The 22,759-nt window shown below is 48.3% G+C and overlaps 1 protein-coding gene across 1 annotated transcript in view; it reads left to right on the forward strand.

Moving 5' to 3' along the window:
• The window catches only part of LOC138752907 (dedicator of cytokinesis protein 5-like), a 158,296-nt gene that overhangs the window by 91,410 nt on the left and 44,127 nt on the right, over positions 1–22,759 (forward strand). The window contains 8 exon segments of the mRNA XM_069915516.1: positions 1,917–2,011; positions 4,192–4,270; positions 9,987–10,087; positions 12,036–12,094; positions 15,928–16,076; positions 16,798–16,883; positions 17,372–17,528; positions 18,427–18,467. Of these exon segments, the coding sequence (XP_069771617.1) occupies positions 1,917–2,011; positions 4,192–4,270; positions 9,987–10,087; positions 12,036–12,094; positions 15,928–16,076; positions 16,798–16,883; positions 17,372–17,528; positions 18,427–18,467 (767 nt within the window).

Raw genomic sequence — 22,759 nt, forward strand, 5'->3', positions numbered from 1 at the left:
TAAAAAAAAATGTTAGGTCGTTCCTGGGAGCCCTGGACATATGGGGTCGACTTGTATGCCAGGTAGAACATAAAACCATTAAAATGAAGCTAAGAAAGGGGGGGTTGATCTATCTGCCGGTCAACTTCTGCGCCGAAGTATATGGTAAGTGAGATATTCTTCAAGCCCTTCATCGGCATGAGAGCCAGGGAATCTGATTCAATGAGGTGCTGGAGGGTTGAGGGTAGCTTTTGCAATTCTGTTGTTTAAAAAGGGCTCCAGAAGTTACCCTGGAAATTATAGGCCAGTGAGCCTGATGCCAGTTATAGGTAAATTATTGGAAGGTGTTCTAAGAGACCAGATATACAATTATTTGGATAGGTAAAGGTTGATTATGGATAGTCAACATGACTCTGTCCATAGTAGGTCATGTTTAACCGATCTTATAGAGTTTTGCAAGGAGGTTTGATGAAGGAGAGGCTGCGGATGTTGTCCACATGGACAAGGTTCAGGTGCTGGGTATTCATGGTGAAATAGTGAACTGGATTTGACAATGGCTGGACGGGAGAGGGCAGAGAGTGGTGGTGGATGATGACTTCTCAGACTGGAAACATGTGACTAGTGATGCGCTTCAGGGATTAATGCTGGCCCATTGTTATTTGTCATTCATATCAATTTTCTAGGTGATAATGTGGTAAATTGGATCAGCAAGTTTGCAGATGACACTAAGGTTGGAGGCGTTGTGGACAGCGAAGAAGGTTTTTGAAGCTTGCAGAGGGATCTGGACCAGCTGGAAAAATGGGCTAGAAAATGGCAGATGGAATTTAATGAAGACAAGTGTGAGGTGTTGCATTTTGGAATGACAAACCAAGAAAGGACATACATGGTAAATGGTTGGACACTAAGGAGTGCAGTAGAACAGAGGGATCTGGGAACACAGAAACATAATTTTGTGAAAGTGGTGTTACAGGTGGATAGGGTTGAAAAGAGAGCTTTTGGCATATTGGCCTTCTTAAATCAAAGTATTGAGTATAGGAGTCAGGAAGTTGTTGTGAGGTTGTATAAGACATTGGAGAGGCCAAATTTGGAGTATTGTCTGCAGATTTGGTCACTTAACTACAAGAAATATATCAATAAGATTGAAGAGTGCAGAGAAATTTACCAGGATGTTGCCGGGACTTCAAGAACTGAGTTGCAGGGAAAGGTTAAACAGGTTATGACTTTATTCCAGGTATTTAAAGTTATGAAGGGGTATAGACAGAGTAGCTTTTTCCACTGAGGTGAGGTGAGATACAAACTAGAGGACATGGGTTAAGGATAAAAGTATAGGAAACCTCTTCACACAGAGAGTGGTGGGATGAGCTGAGGTGGTGAATGCGGGCTCAATTTTAACATTTAAGAAGAATTGGAACAAGTACCTGGATTGGAGGGCTATGGATTGGGTGCAGGTCAGTGGGACCAGGCAGAATAATAGTTTGGAAAAGACTGTAAGGACCTGTTTTCTGTGCTGAAATGTTCTATGTTTGCAATATTTGAGAGGGAATTGGAAAAGCATTGACTTGTAAAGGAAATGTTGTGGGATTGCAGGGAGTTGGCACAGGATGACAAGGAGAATGGGCCAAGTGACTGTCTTTTGCATCCCCCATCTTGAAGTTGAAGTCCGGGGCTGCCACTAGAACAGATAGGAGGTTACGGGGGTGGAGGGGACATCAGAGGAGGTGGCAGGATCCACAGACACCCTGAGGTGCCTGAAGGCACCCTCTTTTGCTTCCCTTTCTCTTCTCAACGGGCGCTGGTCGAGGGGCACCTCTTCGTGTGCCTTCATGGGGCAAACAGATTTTTTTCTGTTTGTGTGCATGGTGATAAATGGACGTTGAACAAATCCAAAGTTTTCCCATCGTGGAAAGATAATCTGAGTGCCTTTGCTTCTTTCTGAGGACTTCCTGATGGAGACCTTCATTATGTTCAAGGATCTGATTGGCAAGAATGTCTATCCATCGGACTGGATGGTGATGAACATGGTCCAGAACAGGTAGGCCCCCACTGAGGAAAGGGCTGGAGGGTAACCTGGGGGTCTGTGTGGCTCCCTTTACATTCCCACCCCAAACCCAATCCTAGAAGAAGTGGGAAGATTTGGCAGAGGTGCAGCATATAAAATTATGAGGGGTATAGACAGAGTAAATTCAACCACTGAAGTTAGATGAGATACACACCAGAGGACAGGGGTCAAGAGTGAAAGGGGTAAAGGTCCAGGGGAACTTCTTCACACAGAGAGTCGGGAGGGGTGGGGGGGGAGAGGGGGAGCCTGGAATAGCTGAAATGGTGAATGTGGCCTCAATTTTAATATTTAAGAAAAAGTTGGATAGGTACATGGATGGGAGGGGTATAGACTGGGTACAGGTCAGTGGGACTAGGCCGAATAATAGTTCAGCACAGACTAGAAGGGCCGAAAAACCTGTTTTCTGTGCTGAAATGTTCTTTGGAAGATCTGTGGATCATTTTAAGGATATTCCACGGAGTGGGGGCAATATTTCTTCTTTTTTATTGGTTTTATCAAGTAAATGTTCCATAGGTACCTGACAATAAAATAAAATGAACAAATCTCATACAGCAATACAAATCGAACTGAGACCTATGTTACATTAAAAAGAAACCCACTACACTAATTATCTAACTATCGATCCCCTCCCTTTGGGGGCGACTGACTAACCGAACAGTCCACTACTAATAATAAATTTTTTTTAAAAAGGTAAACATTGGGATCAAAAACCAAACATTAGTTAATCTTACAAATTCTGAAAATAATTAAGAAAGGAGCCCCATAAAGAATCAAAGTGAAGATTCATTTCAGTCATGCAACATCTAATTTTTTTTCCCCCAAGTCAGACACCATCATATAGGACAGCCCTTAAGTGGGAGTGGGAGGGACGGCGTCTTTCCATCTCGTTAAAATGGCCCTTCTAGCGATAAGGGAGGTGAAGACAATGACGTGAGTCAGAATTAGACCTGATGGCCCACTTATTCCAAAGAGAGCAATGAAAGGATTTGGAGTCAAGACACCAAATACCCCTTCCCAAATTTTGGACAGAGAGGGACATAACCAGAACATATGATACAGTGTGGCTTCTTTGCCTTTGAAGGCTAATGCACCATCTTGGGTGGGCTTCAGCTGGGTAGACGTTGACAAGCGATGGTGATGTTAGAAGCTTGGAGGTATTCAGTGCTGAGAGTCCTGCACTGGGGAGTTACAGACCGGATAGCCAACAGCAGCATTCAGAACACTGCGTCCCAGCCCAAAGTGAGAAGCCATTATAGAATATTGTGTTCAGTTCTGGTCACTTCATTAGGTGTGGAAGCTATGGAGAGGGTGCAGAGGAGATTTAGCCGGATGCCGACTGGTTTAGAAAATAAGTCTTACGAGCCAAGGTTAGCATAGTAGAACTTTCCTCTTTAGAGCGAAGGATGAGAGGAGACTTAATCGAGGTCTACAAGATTTTGAGAGGCATAGATAAGGTGGACAGCCTGCACCTTTGACCCAGGGCAGGAGTGGCAAACACCAGTGGGCGTCCATACAAAGTGAAAGAAGGAAAGCTTAGGGGTAAGTTTTATTTTATAGAGTGTTGTGGGGATTCGGAATGCCTTGCTAGGGGATGGTGGTGGAGGCTGAAACACTAGGGACATTTAAGAGACTCTTAGACAGGCACATGGATGAAAGTAAAATAGAGGGTTACGAGATAGGGAGGGTTTCAAATTGTTTTTGCATGAATATATAGGTCAGCACAACATTGGGGGCTAAATGGCCTGAACTATGCTGTAATGTTCTATGTTTTAAACTGGCCCTTCAGCCCAACAGATCTATACTGTGCATCAAACACCCTTTTCTGCTGATCATGCGCTAAGCCCGCATGATTCTCCTCATGTTCTACGTACTGCTCACAGAGTCCTCCCATTCACCTTCACACTGGGGGGGGGGGGGTGTCTTTGCGAGGCAGGAGTCGCAGGGAGAGCATGCAAACTTCTATGAGGCAGCGCCCGAGGTCGGGATCGAACTCGGGTGCCCGGAGCTGGGAGGAAGCAGCTCTCCCCGCTGCACCACTCCCGGCCCAAGGTAGGGAAACAGTAAAAGGGGGCCGTGTGCATTGGCGGCTCCTGCCCATCTTCTGGCATGTGAGTGACGCACGGCGCATTTTCTTTTTGTCATCTCTCTTGCAGGGTTTTCCTGCGAGCGATCAATCAGTTTGCAGCTGTTCTGAACAAGCTCTTCCTGGACCCAGCAAACTTTGAATTACAGGTAAGTGCCTGAGTGAGTGGATGGGGGGCGGGGGGTGGGGAGAGACATTAATATCAGCAGGAACAGAGCAACACTTGGGGGATCGGCTTCCGTTACCGAGCACTTCACCTTCGGGTGGAAGGTAGGGGCTGATGGGGCGAGGTGGCAGAGTCCCAACTGCTTGGCCACTGTAAATTACCCACTTAATCCCCCTCTCGTGTGTGTGTTAATTGATTGTCATGTGAGAGAGTTAAACCCAGACCACCCGTAAATTGGAGGAGCCAACCCTAATTTTCCATCTGGGCCCTCTCCAACCTGATGGCTTTAACATCATCCTTTCTGGTTTCTACTAGCCCGCTTCCCATTCTTCCTCTCTTTCCTCATCCCTGTCTTCCTTCCTCCAGCTCTCTACCCCTTTCCTTCTTCATTCACAGAGCCATCCCCCCTCCCCGTCTTCGCTGCTGTGCCCTCCCTCCCTTATCCACCTATTACCTCCTGCCTGTGGGACCGTGCTCTTCCAACCTCTGACACTCCCCACCCCCCCACCACCATTTTGTTTGGGCACCTGCCCACATTTTGCTAGTACCTTGATGAAGGGCTCAAGCCTGTATCTTTATCTTTGCCACATAAAGGACACTGTGTGACCAGCAGAGTTTCTCCAGCATCGTGTTTTTACTTCAATCACGGTGTCTGTAGACTTTCATGATTTACCCAATGCGACATGTGAGATAGTGAGGGGAGTCGAGCTGATGAGATTGTTCTGAGAGCCAGCATGGGTCCAAATGGCCTCCATCCCTTTTGCTGGCTGCAATGTCTTGCAAAACGGTTAGCACGACATTATTACTGAGCCAGTGACCCAGGTTTGAATCCAGTGCTGTCTGCAACGAGTTTGTACTGTGACAGAATATAGATATGTTTGTGGGAGATAAATTGGGAAAGGTTTGTTAGTGTAGGTCACATACAAACACTTTAAAGCGGATCTTATTTAAAATACTGGAGTTCTGCTCATGCTAGACATGTCGGGGCCTCAGAGCCTTTGCAAAAGCTTTGGAGAATGCCCAAGAGACTTCACTAATGGATTGTTGTTTACAAAAAGGCAACAGAGCTTGTTGGAGCCGCAGACAGTCTGGAAGGGAACTTGCTGTTCTAAGAGGGTCATGTGGTTTTGCAAGCAGAGCGAGTCAAACTGGTTTTCTGTGTGTGTGTGTGTGAGAGAGAGAGAGACACACACACACACACACACAGATCACACACAGTGTTACATTCAGCAACAGCAGCAACTGGAACAGGACAAGCTGGCAAGCTTGTGGAAAACCACATTTGGAAGACGGGTAGTGAGTGCTTAGTTCAGTCTGGTCAAAGCCCTTGAAAACTGACAGGAACCTTCCTGAGCGGTGATCATTTACCTTCCAAGCACCAAGGCCTGGTGAACTTCATAAAGGTTAAATTCTGTACAAGGTATAAGAATTGCCTGCAAACAGTGAACTTGGAGGAATGAGAAGTGAGCTTGGACTGTGAATCAAAGAACTTTTCTGAACTTACACACACATTACATACACGTGCGCTTAGAATTAGAAGAGGGTTAAGTTAGGTTACTTAAATCTATAGTGATAAGATAAAGAGTGATTCTGTTTTCATGTTTAAAGATAATTAAAAGTAACTTTTGTTTAAGTAACCATTTGTCTTAGTGAATATCTATTGCTGCTGGGTTTTGGGGTCCTCTGGGCTCGTAACAGTAAATTCTCCCTGTGTCTGCTTGGGTTTCCTCTGGGGGCTCCAGTTTCCCCCACCCTCCAAAATGTACTGTGGATTGTAGGTTAATTGGGTGGCAGGGGCTTATGGGCCAGAAGTGCCTGGTACCATGCTGTATGTCTAAAAAAGATGGTTAAATGTACAGTTTGGTGCTGAGGTCAATGGACTTGTGCATGGGCCACTCCAACCCTTGGTCTGATCAGGACCTAATGGAATTTTGTGAATTAGATGGAATGGCTATACCTCTCCACACTCCACTCCCTCCATCCGCACAACACCTTTCCTGACAACCTGGAGCTGTTGAGCTGCCTGTTGTTATCTGTTTTCTTGGTAACAGCAACCAGTTGTAGACCATATAGGAGCAGAAATAGGCTATTCAGCCCATTGAATTTGTCCCGCTTTCCCACTCAGCCCCACTGCCTGGCTTTCTCCCCATAACCTTTGATGCCCTGGCTAATTAAAAACCTAACAATCTCTGCTCAATGACTTGGCTTCCACAACCGTCTGTGCCAACAAAATTCCACTGATTCACCACCCTCTGGCTGAAGAAATTCCTCCAAATCTCTGTTCTAAACGGATGCCTTTCCATCCTGAAGTTGTGCCAACTTATCCCAGCCTCTCTCACCATGGGAAGCAACCTTTCGACATTTACACCTTTCAACATTCAAAATGTTTCAATAAGATTTCCCCCTCACCCCCCCCCCCCATTCTCCTAATTTTCAACAAATACAGGCCAAGAGCTGTCAAAGATTCCTCATATGATAACCCTTTCATTCTCAGAATCATTCTTGTGAAACTCCTCTAAGCCCTTTCTATTGACAGCACAGCGTCTCTTAATTGAGGAGCCCAAAACTGCCCACAGTGTTCCAAGTGAGGTCTTGCCAGTGCCTTATAAAGCCTCAACATTACACACCTGCTCTTACATTCTATTCGTCTTGAAATGAATACCAGTATTGCATTCACCACCTTCTCCACCAACTGAACCTTCAAGTTTACCTTCGGACTGTCCTGCACGAGGATTCCCAGGTCCATCTGCATCTGGGTATTTTCCATTTTCTCCCCATTTAAAAAATAGTCTGCCCGTGTATTTCTTCTACCAAACTGCATGATCATACACTTTCCAACATTGTATTTCAATTGCCATTCCTTCATCCATTCTCCTAAGTCCTTCTGCACCCTCCCTGTTCCGTCCACACCACTTGCTGCAGAAACACGTCCAGTCATCCTCCCCCCTGCAGCAGGACCACATCGACTTCCTCAGGAGTTTGCGGAGGTTTGATATGACACCGGAAACCCTGGCAAATTTCTTCAGAGGTGTAGTGGAAAGTGTGCTGACCAGCTGCATCACAGTCTGGTGCGAGGACCCTGAGCATAAAGTCATGCAAAAGACAGTGGACAGCCCAGAACATCCCCACCATCGAGAACATCTACAGGGAACGCTGCCGTCAGAGAGCAGCAGCAATCATCAAGGACCCACACCACCCAGCACACATTCTGTTCTTGCTGCTGCCATCAGGAAAGAGATCTAGGTGCCATAAGACTCGCCCCACCAGGTTCAGGAACAGCTGCTCCCCCCACCCTCCACCATCAGACCCCTCAACAACAAACTCAATCAGGGACTCATTTAAGGACTTTTAATTTTTTTTAATTCTCTCTGTATTGCAGTTTGTTTACATTTCTTTATTTGTGAACCTTCATTACCAATAAATAGGTAATTTTCATTACCAATAAGTAGGTACCTGTAGGAAAATTAATCTCAGGGTTGTCATGAGATGTCATGTATGTAGTCTGACAATAAATTTGAACTCCTTAAATTTCCTAACCAAACCCAGGAGGACTGAAGGCAGATCATTCAGACCAGAAGATGCCTCGAGAAGTTGGTAGGGTCAAGTCACGGCTGCATACACCTCAGGTAGTGTTTTGACACTCTGATCGACTATTACAGCGCAGGACGATGCACAAATGTCGGAATGTACAGATGGTAAACTGTCCAGTCCTGCAGTTATGGGATGCGGCCGAGGCTGATGTATGCATCGAGCTCTAAACCACTGTCCACATTGTCTCTTGAGCTGGTAGAGAAGAAGAAATGGGAACGATGGGGAAGGGGGGGGAGGTGGCCAAATCCTAGCCATGGACTCCTGCCTGTTCCCCAGAATCTTTAATACCCCTTTTATTCAAAGATCCATCTGTGTCTTCGATGCATTGAATGAGGCGGCCTCTACTGCTTCCTTGTGCAGAGAATTCCACAGATTCACCACTCCCTGGAGAAAAGCAATTCCTCCTCATCTCTGTCCTAAACTTGCACCCTGAAACTTGAGGCTCTTTTCCCTATTTCTAGCCTTGCCTGCCTTTGGGAAGAAACCTCCCCACTTATCTATTCTCTGGAATTCAAGCAACCGGCAAAGTAATCGAGGGTGAGAAAAATACATTTAAAATTGGCACGCGCAATCTCAAGCAACTGGAAAATAGACTTATCCGGCATCTACTAATCCCATTGGTGCCAGATACCAAGGGTTTTACTGTATTTATAAAAGATCCCCTTCATCTGTTTCATCTTCCGGGGGTGTAGTCCCAGTCTCCTCATCAGTAAACCCCCCTCTTCTCGGGAATGGGGGTCTTGCATCTGGAAGACTAAAGTCCAGCAAATGTGTCCAAACTTTGCCTGTCATTAGTATCTGTGGTTAGATCTTGGAAAGACACAAAGAGCATTCTGTGACATGGAAACCACACCCAGCCCCCCCCCCCTCCCCCTTCAGGGTGGGGAGATGATGAAAGTCGGCATCTAGGGAAGATCTGGAAGTGTAAGCTCCTTATCACTGGAACTGCAATGTCAGAGAAATAAGACCGTATGGAATAGTACAAGGGTAGGCCATTCTGCCCATCATATGAGATCATGGCTGATCTGATGATCGCTCATCTCCACCTACCTGCCTTTTCTCCATATCCCTTAATTCCCCTAATACGTAAAAATCCATCCAACCTTGTCTTAAATATATTTACTGAGGTCACCTCCACTGTTTCAGTGGGCAGAAAATTCCACAGATTCCACCTCTGGGAAAAGCAGTTCCTCCTCATCTCTGTCCTAAATCTCGAGGCTATGTCCCCTAGTTCTAGTCTCCCCCACCAATGAAAGCATCTTACCTACCTCTATCTTATCTCTGCCTTTCATAATTGACAACGTCATGGACAACTTCAAAGTTCAGATTTATTGTCAAGACTTGTGGCTATCCCTTGTGGTCAAGGATGATGGCGTTCGTTCCGTTGATCCACGGTTGAAGATGCCTGTGCGTGTAGTTATTTAACGTGTTCTTGATGTTGCACTCCAAGAAGCACACGATACTTCACAAATCACCATCTAGTTCCAATGGCGTGTAAACCACGACAGTTGGAGCTGATGGATTTGTTGCAGTCTTCATCCGTCTTCACAGCCGTTGAGTTCAGAGTAACTTTGTCCACCTGTTCCACCGATGAAGACTTGGTTGGATTGTTCTTTGTCAGGGACCTCACCGCCATGGGTGGCCCTACCAGAAGCATCGCTCCAGACGGCATTGCTCTCGGGATCTCAGGACCATACCAGCTTCACCATCACGACAAGGTGACAATCCACAGAGAAATGTCAAGAGTACATACATGACATCGTGTACAACCCTGGTCTTCGCTGGTTACGTTACAGTTCCGTGGGCTGGAACGGAGAGCGGGAAGAGCGTCACGGTTAATACACAGGTGCAGGCCAGAACAGGGAGCAGGAAAAGTGTCACAGTCGCCTGCTGGGCAGGAGTGAATCGGAGTGATGTTTTCTGGGAGGAAGTAATGGTGGTTGGAAGAAATAAAGCAACACGGGTTCTTTGCAAAAGACTCCTCTTTATCATCCGTGCAGTGTGTATTTAGCAGTCACCTCAACCTTTTATAATGTGAGGGTTACAGTGTGCTGTCAAAGCTCGAGACCTTGTGGGCAAGCCATTCATCTGTCTCCTCCTTTTTTCAGCTCTGGAACAACTACTTCCACCTGGCCATTGCCTTCCTGGTCCAAGAATCTCTGCAGCTGGAGAAATTCTCGAGCGAGAAACGCAACAAGATCATCAACAAGTAATGGCCTTGGCCTGTGCAATCTTTGAGGTGGAAGGGTTCACCAATGTCCATGGTGTACGCCCCCGGGCGCGTGGGCCATCTCACCGGCCTGTATCCCGTGAGAGACGCTGACTTGCCCAGCGTCGAGGAAGCCAGACCTGGGTGACAGATCCTAGCAGCTTTCTGCAGTTGTTGTCTATTGGCTCTTGCATTGGTCAGAGGCATTGGATACTGGCTGTACCAAGCCATGTAGCAGCACCCTCTAGTGTGGGCAAGGGAATTCTCTGCACAGGGGAACTTCCTCGTCAGATTGGAGATGAACAATGCTTTAGATTTAACGAACAACATTCCTGACCTAAACTGTGCTGTCCCATTGCCTCGGATGTTTGGATGGGATAGAATTTCCCTCCGGTACCCATCCTGTGGGCACCAAGGTCTAATGGGTCAACTCGGCCCTTACCTGTATATCCTCCATTAGCCACACATCTGCCCTAGCCCCCTCCACCCTACAACAAGATCAGATTCTTCTTGTCTTCACCTACCACACCACCAGCCTCCAACACATCCTCCTCTGCTATTACTGCCACCTACTACATGATCCCACCACTAAACTCATATTCCCCTCTCTGCTTTCCGCAAGGACCACTCCCTTTGTTACTCGCTTGTCCACTCCTCCCTCCCCACCAATCATCCCCTTGGAACCTATCCCTGTGACCGCAGGAGATGCTCCACTTGTGCCCACACCTCCTCCCTCACCACCTTTCAGGGCCCCAAACAGTCCTGAAGCAACACTTCACTTGTGAATCTGCAGGGGTCACCTACTGCACCTGGTGCTCCTGTTGTGGTCTCCTCTACATCGGAGAGACTGGACAATCGCTTAGTTAGGTACCTCAGGTTTGTCCGCCACAGTAGCATGGATCTCACAGTGCCCACCCATTTCAATTCCCTGTCCCATTCCCTTGCTGACGTGTCTGTCCATGATTTTCGTGCACTGCCAGATTGAGACCACACGCAAATTGGGGAACCAACACCTCATCTTCCATCTGGGGACCCTCCTACCGGACGGCATTAATATCAGTTTCCATTAAAACCTCCCCCGCCTTCCCCCTGTCGCCTTTCCCCAAGTGCGCGCTCGCACTCTTTCTCTTCCCTTTTCCCTCTGTCTCCTTTCACAGAGCCAAAATCACTTCTCACTTTTCTTCTTATCATAACCAATTAACCTGTTGATGGTCTGGACTCCTCCCCCTCCCAGCCTTCAGTCTTTGTTCTTACGCTTTCCTTTGCTTGTACCTTGAGGAAGGGCTCAGGCCTGAAGCATCAGTAATATGTCTGGACGCTGCAAGACTGGGTGAGTTCCTCCAGCATTTCTGTGTTTTTACTACAATCACAGCATCTGGAAAACTTTCGTGATTCATTCATTTAAGAACATAGACCAGTACCAAACAGCCCCTTCTAACCCTCTCACCACCAAAACCCTGATTTTTCTTACATCCATGTGCCTGTCTTTAGTCTTTTGAATGTCCCCATTGTACCAGCTTCCAACCCTGAAAGTGCATTCCAGACGCCCACCACTCTCTGTGAACAAAAATAAACCTCTGACATTCCCCTCCGACCCCCTGAATTTTCCAGTTCTGCATGACACAGACCAGAAATAACAACATCCCTGCTCTGGAGAGGGCAAGAGAGCATTACCCCATGAGAACATTCCGCAGAGAGCAAGAGTTAGTGCAGCGCTGTTACAGCGCTGGTAACCTGGGTTCGAATCCAACGCTGTCTGTAAGGAGTGTGTACGTTCTCCCCATAACCTATGTCCTCTGGACGCTCCAGTTTCCGCCCGCCCTCCAAATTGTAATTTAATTGGCAGTATTTGGATGGCACAGGCTTGTGGGCCAGAGGGCATCTACATTTAAAATTGTTCACACGATCTTGACTATTTACCCTGAAAGTTTTTCATTTTGTTTTGTAGATATGGAGACATGAGGAAAGATATTGGTTTCAAAATAAGGGACATGTGGTACAACCTTGGTGAGTGTCTGAATATCCTGAGTTCTGTGTGTTCTGCCCATTGGGCATGTCAATGGATACCGAGAAACAAGCCCTCACCACAGGCAACTCAGTTATATAACCATATAACCATTTACGGAGCTAGCCTGGAATTACCTTTCCTGGATCATTTCTCCATTATTCTCAATAGAACAGAATTTTCAAATATTTATCAACTTTATCCTTAAACTAGATCTCTATTCTGTTACTCTAATTTATTTAATTTAGACGTGAAGCACGGTAACAGGCCATTTCAGCCCCCGAGTCCGTGCCGCCCAATTACACCCAATTGACCTACACCCACCCCACCCCCCGGTACATTTTGAAAGGTGGGAGGAAACCGGAGCCCCTGGGGAAATCCCACACAGTCATGGGGAGAACGTACAAACTCCTTACAGACAGCGCAGGATTCGAACCCTGGTCCTGATCACTGGCGCTGTAACAGGATTGCGATAACTGCCACATCAACCATGCCACCCCAAACCCCAGAAAGTACTCTCTGGGTCCCAAAGCACACTAACACACCCCCCCTCCCACCCTCCCTAACACTCTCCACAACTTAAAACATTTTTCTGTCCTTGGTTCTGGAATGTTGACTCTGTTTCTCTGTCCACGGACCGTGCCTGACCTGCGTCAGAGGTCCAAAGGTGATTGGAGGAGCTCATTTGGCCCATGCAGGCCACCGTATCCATCTTTGCTGATCCCATTTTGCCAGGTCTATTGGCCTTCTTGGCCCTTGCTCACCCAGTTATGTCATTAGGCCCTTTCAAGCTGCCATGTAAAATGGGGTTAACTGGGCAATTTTCCTGGTTCGCGTCCCACTCATGCGGCAGCTTGAAAGGGTCCGACCCGGTTAGCGCGGTCCAAATCCATCCGGGACCCAGCCCTACCTCAGAGGTCGTCAGTGAATCCAGTTAAACTTATCTAGCTTGTGTTCACTGGTGGCTTGAAAATGAAAATGGCTGACCCCCTTGTTCCAGTGACGTCAGCGCTTGCTTGCATGTGTCACAGGGCTGCGTCGACTGAAATGTGCAGTGCTCCTCCAATGACTGCAGCATTCGCCTGACATCAGTGGTCACAACAGTTACCTGCGGTACTCCAGCACACCAGAGTTGCTTAGACAGCATCTGAAGATTGTTCCCGTTCCCTATTTGGACTTCGATCTGTCACTTCCAGTAGTACCTCCGGTAAGGGTGTGGCGTGCCATTCAACACGTCATCGCGGGGGTGGGATCCCCCTTAAATCGCCGGGTTGGCGATTTAATGAGTCAAACCACCCCCCCCCCCCCACCTCCCCGCAGCTTAAAATGTGCTGGAACCGCCTTTTCCTCACTAATTGCACCGAGGTCCCAGGAGGGCGACTCGGGGACTGCAGCTTAAAAGTGCCTAGGGTCTTGGCCCCACTATCTCAGGGAGTGCGTTCTCGGAGAACTTTTGGAAGCATTCTTTTTCCTCGCTGTCTGAGATATCCTGTTTCTGCCTTTTCTGATTTTTCTTTGAAGAAGGGCTCAGGTCCAAAATGTCGGCGATATATCTTTGTCTTCTATAGATGCTGAAGGCCGAATTCCTCCAGCATTTCATTGCGTTTAGTACAATCACTACGTCTGCAGACGATCGCGTTTCACTTTTTCCTCGCTCTGCCCAGTATTCTCTTTCTAGGACTGATTGAACACAGAAACGGTGGAAAGAGTCAGCAGCACCAGGCCCAGCTGTGTGGGAAGAGAGACTGCCTGCAGTGGGCCTCAATCTTTCTCTTTCCACTCACATCCCACGCCATCAATGCTCTGTGATTAGTAAGGGATTGCTTACGGTGGGATGTGAGTGGGAAGGTTGAGAACCCAATTGCTACTGAAATATTTTGCTTGAGAAAAATTGTCATTGGCCCATTTCCTTTGGAGTTCTGAAACCGTGTACATAACGAGTCAATGAGGGACGATTAAAACAGTGGTTCTCAACCACTGAGTTAATGCTTTATGGTTGGAATAGAGAAGGAGAGAAGATACAGGGAGGGTGGAGAAGATTCAAGATTATTTTATTGTTATGTAATAATACAGAAAATGTGATATTGCATGAAATTTCCTTTTGTCTACTGAAAGGCAGATAAAGATTCACCATCAGCAGAAATTACCCAGTACGAGAAAGAGAGAGAAGCAAAATAGAGTCCCCCAGAGCCATGGAGTGTGCGTGTATTTGTATCCAGCACTCCCGCAGTGTCCACAGCTATCCTTCAATCCCATCCATCAGCAGCCCAAGCTCCAGATGGCACAAATCAGGAATTCCTTCAGTGCCCTCGCACATCCCAGGTGCAATCCCTGGTACCGCTTCAGCCAGTCTGCAGCCTGGTGTAGGTGCCTCGACCACAATGGCCAGCAGCCTACAGCCTGAGTGGGTTCCTCTCCTCAGGTCACCAACAGCCTGTGGGTTCTTCAGCCATGGAGCCCATCGCTGGTTGGGTGCCGGGGTCGCCGGTCCATGGGTCGTCTCCGCTGCTGCTTCCCTCATGGTGGTGGGGGGAACGTCTCCCAATTTTCTGGCACCCTGAATCAGTCCTCTGCTTTACTGGGGGGATCTGCAACCCCTCACAGCTGCTGCTGAACACAGGCGCCGCCACCTTCCCCAAACCTGTGGTATTGAAAAGGGCTTAGGCTCGAAACGTCCTTTACCTGTACCTTCTATGGACGCTACGAGACCTACTGAGTTCCTCCAGCGTTTCTGTTTTTACTGTGCTAGAACAGAGAACCAATGCAATTGACCCATGTGAACTGCAAGGAGATGAACCGTTACGTTACGCTTCTTTTTCCGGAGTTTATGGAATGACATCAGAAACCCTGGCAAGCTTGTGGTGGAAAGTGTGCTGACCGGCTGCATCACAGTCTGGTATAGGGACACCAATACCCCCGAGCATAAAGCCCTCAGGTAGTGTATATACTACCAGGGCATCACAGGTAAAACTCCTATTGAGAACATCTACGGGGAACACTGCCATCAGAGAGCAGCACCAATCACCAAAGAACCACTCCACCCTGCACACACTCTGTTCTCACTGCTGCCATCAGGAAAGAGGATTGGGGCTACAAGACTTGCACCACCATGTTCAGGAACAGCTGTTGCCCCTCCACCATCAGACCCCTCAACAACAAACTCAATCAGGGACTCATTTAAGGACTCTTACTTGTGCACGTTATTGGTTTTCTCTGTATTTCACAGTCAGTTTGTTTACATTCGTTAACAGTTGACAGTTCTTTATTTTGTTGACATGTTTTACGCTGTGTGCTGTTTACCAATTAGTGGTAATTCTGCCACGCCCGCAAGAAAAAGGAGTCATGTATGTTCTCCGACAATAAGTCTGAGCCTCTTGGCCAGAGATTTCCCCAGAAAATCAGTCAGGATTTTGAAAGTATTTAGTCTGTATATGTGCTTTTATTAGGGTGGCCATTCCAAAAGGGGGACTTGGTAATAAATCGGAAATGTTGGCAATCCAGTGTTTGATTCGGTCTGCTTTTTCTAAATATAATTGAACAGTTCACCCTGCTGAGAGCTTGTAAACATTTTTTTTGGTAAATGACAAACAAACCAAGCTGCGACCTTAATCGCATTGTTCAAAGGGAAGTGATTTAATTCTGTGTATATGGACCTGTCAGCTAACTATGGAGTTCCTGCATAACAAAACACCGTCCATTTTATCTATTCAGCAGCATTCCAATGGCCTTTTCCACGGACTCTATTGGACAGGGCTGCAGACATTTGCGTCAGATGGTTCTCTGAGAACTCTTTGGTGCTGGGGTGACCACTGTCAACTTTGTGTTGGTGTTCTAGGTCCTCACAAGATTAAGTTCATCCCAGGGATGGTGGGGCCGATCTTGGAGATGACTCTGGTTCCTGAACCTGAGCTCAGGCGAGCGACGATCCCCATCTTCTTTGACATGATGCAATGTGAATACAGCATCAACAGGTGTTTCCATGCGGTAAGAAGCCAGGGGTGGGTCAGTGTGTTCCCCTAACAGTCAGTCATGGAGAATTTGGTTTCAATCAGTCAGTAACACATTAAGTAAAACAGGAAAGTCTGCAGACACCGTGGTTGAAGTAAAAACACAACGCTGGAGAAACCCAGCAGGTCAAACCGTGTCCTTTATGTGGCAAAAATAAAGATACAGAACCAATGTTTTGGGCTTGAGCCCTCCATCAAGGTAGTTTTAACTTGTCAGTCACAGACTCACAAGGTCGCACATCAGAACAGGCCCTTCAGCTATTGTTTTTGTTGCTGACCTTTTGCCCACCTGCACTGTACAGTAAAATCCCTGGTATCCGGCACCTTTGGGGTTGGTAGATGCTGCACAAGGGTATTTGCCGCTGGCTTGAGTCAGATCGTCGGGAGCTCAGATGGGTAGGCAGCTGTGGCAAGGATCTGATGCCAGCATGTCGGGAGCTTGGATGGGTGGGTGGCCAGGGTTAGGATCCATGGTTGGATCCAAAGATGGGGAGGGGGGGGGTTGACTTTTACATGGGTCATACAGAAAATGGGATATTGGGGCCAAAAAAAAGTGGTGGGGTTGACGATTACGAGTATAAACAATAGTACATAGCAAGGGCAATGTAGAGAGCACCAAGGTGGGGTTCATGCAGGAGCCTGATAGCTGCAGAGAAGAACAAACAGGTGATGCTGAATGGAGCAACTTTCTTTTCCAGTTCGAGAATGAGCTCATCACTAAACTGGACCAGGAGGTGGAAGGAGGCAGGGGGGATGAGCTGTATAAACTCCTCCTGGAAAAAATGTGAGTGTGGACCAAAGCTTTTCCCTCCTGTCCCAGCCCTGAGGTTTGTTTTTGTGTGAGAACCAAGAGTGTATTCCTCTCTTGGTCGGGTGGTGCAGGACACAGAGAGAGGCAGAAGGCCCTTTGGCCCTTCGAGTCTGTGCTGGGGATTAAAAAAAACCCCTTCCTCCGGGGATATCGCAACCCCTTCCTCCGAGGATATCATACCCCTTCATCTTGGGATATCACACCCCCTTCCTCTGAGGATATCATACCCCTTTCCTCCGAGGATATCATACCCCCTTCCTCCAGGAATATCACTCCCCCTTCCGCTGGGGATATCACGCCCTCTCCTTCAGCTCCCCCAGGCTCTTGGCTCCCCACTCCCTCATCCCCCTAGGCCTTCAGCTCAGATTACTTTCCCTGGGCCCTGCCCCCAGGCCTTCAGTCCCCTGCACAGCTGGGATGAAAGCAGAGCCCAACAGTGACTCAACCTCCCTCCACTGCAGCCTGTTAGAGCACTGTAGGAAGCACAAGTACCTGGCATCTTTGGGCGAGGCCTTCGTCCTGCTGCTCACCAGCCTGCTGGAGAACCTGCTGGACTACAGGACCATTATGCATGACGAGAGCAAGGAGAATCAGATGAGTTGCACCGTCAACGTGCTGGTGAGTGTGGGGGCTGGGCCGTCAACGTGCTGGTGAGTGTGGGGGCTGGGCCGTCAACGTGCTGGTGAGTGTGGGGGCTGGGCCGTCAACATGGAAATCACTTTCTAAATTCTCTTCACCTGGGTACAGGAAGCAGCTCAAGGATGGGGAGTGAGGTGTTCAGTGGGGGTGGAGTAAAGTCTGAGGGTAGCAGTGAGATTCGGGGAGGGTGTGAGGTTCGGGGGGGAGGTGGAATGGGGAAGTTCGGGGGGAGTGTGGTTGAGGGGGTGGGGGAGGATAACTTTCAAAGGGAGGAAGGGAGAGGTGAAAGGGGGGAGGGGAAAGTTGGAAGGGAGGAAGAGAGTGTGAGGTTCGAGGGGGAAGCGTGAGGATTGAGGGGGAATGGGTTTGGGGAAGGGGAGAATTTGAGGGTGAGTATGTGATTCGAGGGGAGGGGGAGTTTAGAGGAAGGGAGGGGAGGTTTGAGGGTGAAGTGGAAGGAGGAGGTCAAAGGGGAGGCTGAGGTTCAAGGAGAGGGAGTGTTAGGTGCAAGGGGAGGAAGGGTGAGGTTCGAGGGGGGAAGGGTGAGTTTTAAGAAGGGCAGGGTGAGGTTTGAGAGGAGGGAGTGTGTGTAGTTCACGGGGTGAGGATGAGGTTTGAGGGGTGAAGAGGAGGTTGGAGGGGGAAGCTCTAGTGGGGAGGAAAATGTTTGACGGGGAGGTACAGAAGGGGCAAGGTTCAATTTGGGCAGAACCAATGAAAAGGTGCGATTTTCAGGCTCCTCGCCACATTGGAGGCTGTTATGTCCATCAAGTCCATTCAAGCTCAGCTAGTTGCCCCACCCCCCCACCAACTGCCCTTGCTGCCATATTCTCTCTCACAACAGTCTGATGTCACTGCACTCTCACTCTCCCCTCAGAACTTCTACAAGGAGAAGAAACGAGAGGACATTTACATCAGGTAGGAAGCATTTGAATCCTGACATTGACCACACTTCCAGGCAGGGTCTCTCCAGCTGGAACAAGGCACGATGTTTTTTTCCACTTATTCGCAAATAAGCACAGAAATGCTGGAGGAACTCAGGTGGTCTTGCAACCCCCATAGGAGGTAAAGGCATATTTACCGATATTCCTGGCCTGAGGCCTTCTTCAAGGAAGGGCTCTAATCTGAACTGGATGCTGTGAGACCGGCCGAGTTCCTCCAGCATTTCTGTGTGCTTCACTCGACTTGTTCTCGAGTAACTCTACTCTCTGTTATTACAAAATATGTGGGACTGGCCATCCCTGGGTTTCTTGGTCTCTTCCTTCATTCCTGGTTCCCTCTCACGAGCGAGCACCACTTTCTGTGTGGGAACAGAAAGTGTCATTCGCAGGATCACGTATCAATGTCCTTCAGGGACGTTCTGGGAGAGTCCCTTCCTGTCCTGCATGGGAGAGTTTGCCCTCAGCCGGTTCCCCTGCTTCGGCAGTCTGTGAGTAGTGTTACTCCCAGCAGGCAACATCGCAGAAAACTGCCTTAGAAAAGTAGAAAACCTACAGCACAATACAGACCCTTCAGCCCATAAAATTGTGCTGGCCTTTTCCCTACTGTAGAAATTACTAGGCTTACCCATGGCCATCTATTTTTCTAAGCTCCATGTACCTCTCCAAAAGCCTCTTAAAAAGATTTTGTTGCCGTCAGCCCATTCCACGCACCCACCACTCTCTGCGTGAAAAAATTACCCCTGACGTTCCCTCTGTACCTACTCCCCAGCCCCTTAAACCCATGTGGCAACCATTTCAGCCCTGGGGGAAAAGCCTTTAACTGTCCACATGATCAATGCCTCTCATCACCTTAAACACCTTGTGGGGAGTTCTAACCATTCCAAGTTCTGACCTGGGTCTTCAATATAATTAATGACCTGAAGCGAGCGATATATCCAACTAATGCAGGATTTCAAAAGTTATTTTGTTCTGATCAATCTGTGATTTTATGCAAAGACAAATTCCAGGGATATTTTAAATATAAGAAATTGGAGCAGGAATAGGCCGTTAAGCCCATCGAGCCTGCTCTGCCATTCAATAAGATCATCTCCACCTACCTGCCTTTTCCCCATGGATTCAAGATTCCTTTATTGTCATGTAATTAAAGCAGTGCAATATTACGTGGAATTTGCATTCATCTCCCGTAAGCCATCAGTAGAAATTGTATGAAACACTTCTTAACAGTCAGAAAAAGAGAAGCAAAAGAGAGTCTCCCCCCAGAGTCTGTGATGATTCACCTTCAGAGCTGCCACGGCCGCTGCAACCACGTGGAGTCCAGTCCAAACCATCAGCAACCCAAGCTCCAGATCCGAACTTCTGATGTGATCAGGAATCCTTTGGCACCCTTTCACATCCCATTTCTGATACCTGGCACCCCTTCAACCAGCCTCCAGCGCCCTGGTGCGGTTCCTTTGACCACAGTTGCCTGCAGCCTCTGTCTTGAGTCACCAATAGCCCCCATTCCACCAGAACCCCTCGCTAGTCCGCCGCCGTGGTCACTGTCCCGTGGTCACCATCTTGTGGGTCATCTCCTTGCTTCCCCTTCTCAAATTGAGGTGGGGGAGGGTGGTACTCCTGTTTTTTCTGGAGCCCTGCGCCAGTCCTCTGCTTCCCCAGAGCCTGTAACCCCTCGTGGCTGCTGCCGACCACAGGTGCTGCCATCTTGGGCGCAGTATTTTTAAATAAAACCACATCCATTAAGAGACTGTTTAAAGCCTGTTTGGAGCTAACGGCAGTCGTATCCAGTGGTCGGACCCTACTATGTAAAAATCTACCCAAGGGAAAGTCAGCAGATCAGACAGTATCTGTGGAGGGAAAAATATATTGCAGTCTTGTTGGCAGAATATGTGTGATGCTCAGCGCTGAAAGGGACGGGCCCTGAGGACGCGAGGGGGAAGCAGGAGGGTGATGAGTGGTGGAGAGGGAAGTGAGACTGAGGTGGAAACAGAGGGATGAGTTTGTTAGGAAGACGTGGAGAGCAAGCAGCAGTCTGGACAGAGGTCAGGTGTGGTGATTGGATGCAGCAAGTGGAGCCTTCACACCTTCTACCTTTGACTAGCATCAAATTCAAATTTATGTTGACCTGACTACACATAGACCACCTGACAAAACAGAGTTTCTCTGGGCCACGTTGTGCACAAACAATACTCGCGTTCACTCGCTCTCTCTCTCTCTCACATACACATAGAATACTCACACACACACAATACACATACAATACATACACACGCATAATACATGAATTCATGCACACACAATAGACGCACACACAATACACGCACAATGGATGCAAGCACAATACACACACATACAATACACATTACACGTACACAATACACACGCATGTAATACACTCACACACAATGCACATGCAATACACACGCACACAACACACACACAACATGCACGCACACAGCACGCATACACACCACACACAATACACACATGCATTTGCACAATACACACACGCACTTGTACAATACACACATATACACGCATGCACAGAACACACGCATAACACATGCACACAACATGCACGCACACAATATGCATGCACAATACACACACGCACACTACACATACAATGCACACTTGCACAATTCATGCGCACACAACAGACCCGCGCACAACAGACCCCCGCACAACAGACCCCCGCACAACAGACCCCCGCACAACAGACCCCCGCACAACAGACCCCCACACAACAGACCCCCGCACAACACCCCCCCCGCACAACACCCCCCCGCACAACACCCCCCCCCCCCCCCCCGCACAAGCCCCCCCCCCGCACAACACCCTGACCGTAGCTTCCACATCCTTCCTATAATGAGATGATCAGAACTGAACACAATTCTATAGGTTTGGTCTCAACAGAGATTTGTAGAGTTGCAACATGGCCTCTCAACTCCTGAACTCAATCCCCCTATTAAAGAATCCCAGCGTCCCATGGGCCATCTTAACTGGCTGGTAACCTTGAGGGATGTATGGATTTGAACCCCAAGGTCCCTCTGATCATCCACAGTCCATCAGGAAGTAGGTACAGGAGCATTAAAATCAGGACTACCAGGCTGGGAAATACCCACCCCTGTCTTATCAGGGGTGTCAAACTCAAATTCACGGAGGGCCAAAATTAAAAACTTGGACTAAGTCGAGGGCCGAACTAAATATTTATTGAAAATGTTCAACAACATCTGCATGTTTTCTCTTCTTTCAACATATGTAATGTTAAACTTTTTCTTATTAAAATAAATGTTTACTAATAGTTTTGGATAAACTCTTTCATTTTCATTGCCATTGGCCCATTTCCTTTAGCGTCTGAAACCGTGCACATGACGAGTCAATGAGGGATGATTAAAGCAGTGGTCTTCAAACTTTTTCTTCCCACCCACAGACCACCTTAAGCAATCCCTTACTAATCACAGAGCACCAATGGCACAGGGACGCGAGTGGAAAGAAAAAGGTTGAGAACTGTTGTATTGTGGTAACTCCACATCTGATTAGGTTAATTGTTAGGCAAGTGGTCAGAGAAGGACCCCCCCCACCCCACCACAAGAAAGGCTTAAATCACAGGAACAAAATAAGCTTCTGTCTCACTGCTCCCAATCTTACACACAGTCCTGATGTGGAATGTGGGGTCGCAGCTCCACGTTCACCCGAGTTCAGGTGCTGTCTGTGTGGAGTTTGTACACTCTCCCCTTGTCTTGGACCAACAGGTCGGTCGCCTGACGAAGGCACCCGAACCCCCCGTTGAAACGCCGGCGTCCGGGGCGGTGGAGGAATTGGCTGAGAAGAGCGTGTTGCTCCCACCCCCCTCCCATGGTTGGAGAGGGATTAAACTGCGATCTCACGGCGCCGGGCTCGTCTCCAACAAAAGGAGCGGGAGGCAGGGTCCGCCGCGCACGCAGCGAGGGGGAAGGCATCACCAACGAGACGTTCGGTCCGGCGTCGCCGCTGAAGCGCAGACCCAGCGAGGATGGTCCCCAACTCCAGCCGCGTCTGTGTGTCCAGGAGCCGGGCGAGCTGAATGCGGCGCTCTGATCCCCGGGATTCGGGACTCTGAGATCCCTCCACACCTCCGGCGTCTTCATTTTCACCTTCAGTGTGCATGCGCTATATTGGCGCGGCGGCCAGCGGGCCAACTCTAATATATATTTAATCTGATCTTGCGGGCCAAATATAATTATATCGCGGGCCAAATTTGGCCCGCGGGCCAGAGTTTGACATGTGTGG

Source organism: Narcine bancroftii, chromosome 2 (assembly GCF_036971445.1).
Source record: "Narcine bancroftii isolate sNarBan1 chromosome 2, sNarBan1.hap1, whole genome shotgun sequence".
Lineage (NCBI taxonomy): Eukaryota > Metazoa > Chordata > Chondrichthyes > Torpediniformes > Narcinidae > Narcine > Narcine bancroftii.